General features: G+C 37.4%; 1 protein-coding gene across 5 annotated transcripts in view; it reads right to left on the bottom strand.

Moving 5' to 3' along the window:
* Nucleotides 1-970: 970 nt before the first annotated feature.
* The window catches only part of LOC135113742 (major centromere autoantigen B-like), a 32,163-nt gene continuing 26,736 nt past the window's right edge, over nt 971-6,397 (bottom strand). For 3 of the 5 annotated variants that reach the window (XM_064029319.1, XM_064029303.1, XM_064029312.1), the window contains exons 4-5: nt 4,484-4,630; nt 971-2,404 (exon numbers count right to left, since the gene is read on the bottom strand). In XM_064029319.1, coding sequence (XP_063885389.1) covers nt 2,100-2,404; nt 4,484-4,630 — 452 coding nt within the window. In that variant the 3' untranslated portion in view covers nt 971-2,099. Of the gene's footprint in view, nt 4,063-4,483; nt 4,631-6,397 lie in introns of all 5 variants that reach the window. The other 2 variants (XM_064029333.1, XM_064029327.1) reach the window with 1 other exon arrangement.

The raw sequence follows: 6,397 nt of genomic DNA, 5'->3' as shown, positions 1-6,397 counted from the left end.
ATTTCCTTCTTACAGTGCTTTCACATACATACCATAGGGAAACGACTGGCTGAGTGACCAGCAGACGACCGTAGGTAAAAGAAAAAAAAGAAAAGAAAAGAAAAGAAAAAACGCACACACAAAACAAAAAAAAAAAGAAAAAGACATGCAAAAACAAAAACAAAACAAAAAAACGAGAGAGAGAGAGAGAGAGAGAGAGAGAGAGAGAGAGAGAGAGAGAGAGAGAGAGAGAGAGAGAGAAGAGAGAGAGATGGACTGATTGTTTTCGATTTTTTTAGTCTGAACGTTTTCGACAGACTAACATGTTTAAGAATGAATATTTTCGACAATGATTTGGCAACTTAGACTGATTATTTTCGATGGTTCTGCAATATATTTTTCAATCATGATTATTTTCGACACATTAAAAACATTGGTTGGAATGTTTTCGAAACTAAATAAACTTCACTATGAATGTTTCCGACAGTAAAAAAATATTGAACTGAATGTTTTCGACACTAAAAAATGGTAAATTCTGAATGTTTTCGACACTGGATAAAATGAACTGTCACATCACGTCACGTTTAGACTTAAACAAAAGACTATAAAAACTAACCTAACCTAACCTAACCTAACCTAACCTAACAAGATAATAATCAAAGAAGGTCTAAAATGGCTGAATGAAGTGTCGAAAATATTCCAAAAAATATTGATTTAGGTCAATGATGTGTCGAAAATAATCCAAACTGTAAATAGCTAGGTAATTGTTGTGTCGAAAATAATCCAAAACGGACACTAAATGTGTAAGAGTTGTGTCGAAAACAGTCCAAAAAAAACATAAAATGGGTTGTCGAAAATAATACTTCTTGGCAAGAATCGAAAACATTCAGTTTAGATTACTTTTGTAGAAAATCGAAAACATTCAGACTAAAAAAATCGAAAATAATCAGCGACCTCGAGAGAGAATCTATAGGAGGGAAGATGGCAACAATGTATTCAAAAGGCTTTATTGGGACAGATAATCTCTACGAAAAATTACAGTCAACACACACACACACACACACACACATACACACACACACACACACACACACACACACACACACACACACAACCTTTACTGACCAAGAGGCAAACATGTAGAATAAACTTACAAATAAAGCAACAGATGTACGTACACTGACGACGTAAATGAAAACAAAATGTAATATACATAATAAAAAACATTGCAGTTTCCATGTATCTTTACCTCAGCAATGTTCGTGTATCAGATTTAGGTAGCGGTTTAGATACTGTATTATTCCTTATTGTATTCCTTATAACGAATAACGAGTGCATACATGAAGGTCCCAGCGTTCCGGATAAAGAACAATTACGTAAAATAAGCTTACATAATGCAGCAAATGATAAGACGTTGAGGTCACACGCGATAAATAAGTTCGACTAAAGAAAACAAGAAATGTGATTTAGGTAAAATTTCAGAAATACCAAGCATACTTTTTTTTTTATATGTGGTATCATTCCTATAATATTAATATGATTATCATTAATATTGATATGGTATCATTCCTAATATCATTGTTTTGATATGGTATCATCAAATAATTAATTCAGCATACATTTTCTTAATTAATTCGAGTTAAAAGAAAAAAATACTTCTTTATTTTTTAAATGCCAAGCGTATTCTGGCAGCCGATTTTCTTTTTTTTTTTTTTTTTTTTTTACTTATATTCATATGGTAACCTCATATATTCAATTCCTGCATACGTTACTTCAACATACCTAGCATAAAAAATAAGGGAAGCTACAAGAAGCCGTCAGGCCTACAAGTGGCAGTCCCTGTACGAAACATACCTCATTACTTCCACCTATAATCCCTGAAACTGAGGGAACACACAAAGCACGGTGCAAGGGAGTGTGGCAGGTCATTGTGCCTTTGACCACGACTGTACACACTATCTCCTGACTGATTACTTCTTTCTGTATTATTTTTCTACTACTCTAATGACATATATAGCAATGGAAGTAAGCAATATTACTTCCCATGAAATAATAAAAGTAGTTTCATCCATGAGCGTGAAAATAACGGGTGTGACTTTTTATAACACCCTTTTGAGCTCTTAACTGCTCTCTACATCAGTTGGTGCTGCAGAAGTCACATTTTCTTCTTCCTGTGCTTGAATTTCATGGATAACTTGTTCATTTTGTACTTCCTGATTCTCTCCCTCCTCGCCTTGAACATCAAGAGGCAATACGTCTACTGTCCTCTCCTCCTCCTGTCCTTCCTCCATGATCTGTTCAAGTTCATCCTGCCTCGCGACCACAGCTTTCTCCTCCTCCTCCTTCTCCTGCTTACTGCTCTCCTTCGCTCCCTTGTTCTTCTTTACAGTGGTCTTGGTCGCCTCCTTGGTATCTGTGGAGGTCGCTGGTGGAGGCCAAGCAGAAATTCGAACATTTTTATCACACAGTGCGGTCAGTCAGCAGAAAGCAGTAGAGTGTCAGTAGAGTGTTAGCTGAACACATCCAGAGCCAAGGGTACCATCAGCCTTAACGAATGGCAAGCACAATATTCAGCAACAGTGTGACGTCCGGTGCACCAGAAGCTGATATTTTAGTGGGAGCAGTAGTATACCAGAGGATGTAATATTCGCGTGCAGAGAAACATGTTTGGTGTTGAAAAATCATAGCAGCACCAGGAGAGAACGTTACTCGTATCTCCTCCAGTGAAAAGAGAAGCTGCAGCGTAACAACAAACAGGCGATGGTAAGCTTAAGGAACGTGTGCTAGACAAAGGCCAACAAAGTAGTAACCAGAAGGAAGGGTGTGGCAATACTAGTAAAATACTTTCCTTGCCCGATGGTAAGCTTGAGGAACATGTAGCAGAGAAAGGTCATCAAAACAATAACCAGACGAGAAGGTGAGCCAGTACTCGTAAATACTCTCCTTAACTGAATGCACATTCCTAAACCATCCTTGTGCGTTCTGCCCTGAAGGCCATGCAGTGGTGGATACATGTTGAGGATTAATTAGGTAAAAACAGCAAAAACCAAAAACGATCACGAGAAAGTCTAAAAAATAAGCAACAATTTACAGCAACCGATCAAGACCAGATAGAACACACAAAGATAGGAGCTTACGTGACGCCATCAAGCGCAAGCAATATAGCAAAAGAAACATACCCAAATATCTGATTAAATTCCATGTGCCACAATAATTAGGCCCAAATGACTGCTTAAACTTAAGGCGTTGTAAGAATTGAGCCATGTGGCCTTGATAACCAAGTGTGACTGGAGAAAGAAGTGAAAGACAAAACAACAAAAACATCATGCGAGAAAGCACACGCACAAGAAGAGTGATGAAAGCAACGTGACGGAATGGTGCGTAGTTTCGAGAAGTGACTGCCACCGAGTTGAAGAATAGGAGTACAGATGATAGATGCTTCGAGGTCCCAACACCAGTAATACAAAGCGATAAATACTAAATAACAGTACAAAAAGAAAAGGAAAGTAACAAAAAGCTTCCCAAGTAATGACAAATGAAGTTACTTGAACATGGAAACTGGTGTGAGAAAGGTGGAATTTTAAAACCATGCTGGATGAAAATGGATATGGAAAGAGGACAACAAGATTCATGTACAATACAATTACACACACCACACACACACTAACTTGATAACTAATGCAGCAAGCAAATGAAATTAAATAAACTACAAAATAAAGTAGATATCAAGAGAGAGAGAGAAAAAAAAATACAGAAGCAATTATAACAAGCAGTAGTGCATCCTTAGTTAACATGAACAGCGGCCCACAGGCAATGGCAAGGAATGAAGAAGAGAAACCCACACTCCATCAACTTCTATGAGACAGCACAAAGTTATCAGAGCCAAGAAGTTCGACATAATGGAGGAGAGCGGAAAAACTGTTCACCACAACGCAGCACAACACACCCCGAAGCGCAATATAGCATCTCCCAGCCCATCCCAGCACAGCACACCTCCAGCCCCGCACAAGGATCTCCGCAGCCAAGTTCACCACGCAGTATGTACAGCACTCAAGACATGCCAGGATTAGTGAGCAGTTTTGCCTTCAAGGAGGAAACAACACATACTGGAGTTAGAACAATCAGCTTCAAAGAGACATACAAAGAAGAGAATTTTCAAGAAGCATGGTGAAAAATGTATTAGTGTAGTATATCTAAATCAAACTTAAAACTGTTTTCAGAGATAACCTAAGTTTGAAATACAGTTGAAATAAGCTATTACGTTATTTTTTACAATAAATGGATTACTTATGCATATCCAATACTAATAGATGTAACTACTTTGAATAACCACAGAAAGTAAAAACAAAATTAGAGTGAATTACTACGTTAGGTTAATACATGGACGACAAAACACAGACAAAGGAAGTCACAACGCTACTCTTTTATCATTCAAGTCAAGAGAAAATATAAAATTTCAAGGGATAACTCAAGGAAGATGGCAGCGCCCCGTCTTAATACTCACGCTTGGGCTTGACGCACATCTTGCCGCACTCCTCGACTATACAGCATTTGGTGGCGCTCGGGCAGCCCTGGTCATGCTTGCACTGGTCCATGCGCGTCATGCACCTGATGCCATACCCCTTAGGAGACTCACACAATCCAGGCTTTTCTGCGGGAAGGAGAGCAACGTGTGGGTGAGGCCAGAGGGTGGTAATGAATGCTTCATTACCAGTGCTTATGACTTCTAAAATGTGGATCGATAAAAGTCTTACCAAAGTCCTGAAACGAAAAGTTTAAAGTGATTGAGGGGAAAGGAGAGAATATCACTTGACACAACAGCTGAAGACATTTTGACTACAGTGAAAAGTGAACTTCGGTGGGATTGAAGAGATAACTGATGAGCAATAAAAAAAGATGGCAACTCAAGGATTATATGGAGAGATGATAAGGCAAGTTTAGCTGGCTTGGATTGAAATAGGCGGCCAGCGAAAGGATATAGGTGGAGAAGGCTAGAGTGGCTTTGTTCCTTGCTATGGAACATCATTGCTGATGACGCTGAAAACTGAAACTCAAAAACTAAGGTTAAAACTGATGTGGAAAGAGAAAACGTATAGAGAAAATGGATATAGTGAAAAAGAAAAAAAATGGAGGAAGTTATTACTATCATCAAAAAAGAGTGTCAAGGCAAATCAATATGTTAGTAATTTCAAAGTACTCATTTCTTATTGTAAACAATGATGAAAAGTATAAAAAAAATAAATAAATAAAAATATTTGAATAAATAATGATGATGATGATGATAATAATAATAATAATAATAATAATAATAATAATAATAATAATAATAATAATAATAATAATAATAATAATAAAACCCAGACACTGGAGTCACTAAGGCAGACAATGGAAGAGGCAATGAGATTAATATTAAGGCGTAGTAGAAAGTGAGGGGAGGCAATTAAGGCTGGACGTGACAGGGGCGACAGGGGTGCTTGGGAGGCAAAGAGGCAGGGTAGGAAGAGGAGGAGGAGGAGGTGAGGCACTGTAATACCACCGAGTAAAGAAAGAAGATACAAAGTTATAGGCACAGTTACAGATGGGAATGATGAGATAAAGAAAGTTGAATAGCTACAAATACAATTATAAACATGGGTGATGAAATGAAGGAAGTTGAACAGTGTAAAAAAAATAAATAAAAACAATAGAAAGGAAGATAACTGCAAGATGGCGCCAAATTGTTGTGTGAGGCTGAGGAGTGATGATTGAATGAGGGATGAGGAATAGAGAGAGAAGAGGTGATGGGTCTTGTGAGCTTTCGAGGTTAATTGAACTGCACACGTAGAAAATTATAGGATTTTTCCTTTTCTTTCCTACCTGCAAAGGAGACTGGTTAAGGGCTACGGACTTAGAGAAAACAATAAACAAGTGAATAAAGAATGGATGCAAATAATCGCTTACATTAAATAGATAAATAAATAAATAAATAAGTAAATAAAGAAATGAATAGACAAATAAATAAACAACAAATAAAGACAAATAGACAAATAAAGACAACAAGGGTAATCAATTTATATACACAGTTCTGGAAGTGTCTTGATGCGTCTCTCTTGGAATACCTCAAGTGTCAGGAAGGTAAAACAAGAGAGAAAAAAAAAGGACAAAATGGAAAAAAAGAAAGAAAGAAAGAAAGAAAGTGTCTTGATACGTCTCATTGGAATACCTCAAGTGTTAGGAAGGTAAAACAAGAGAGAGAGAGAGAGAGAGAGAGAGAGAGAGAGAGAGAGAGAGAGAGAGAGAGAGAGAGAGAGAGAGAGAGAAAGGGACAAAATGAAAAGAAAAAAAAAACAAGAAAGATATCGAATGAACTTAAGTGCGTGACTTCGCTTTGGAGACACAAGAGATGGATGTCAATGTTCATGCAATACGAAAAAATACA

Source organism: Scylla paramamosain, chromosome 2, assembly GCF_035594125.1.
Source record: "Scylla paramamosain isolate STU-SP2022 chromosome 2, ASM3559412v1, whole genome shotgun sequence".
NCBI lineage: Eukaryota > Metazoa > Arthropoda > Malacostraca > Decapoda > Portunidae > Scylla > Scylla paramamosain.
This window is presented reverse-complemented; position numbering and strand designations above follow the sequence as displayed.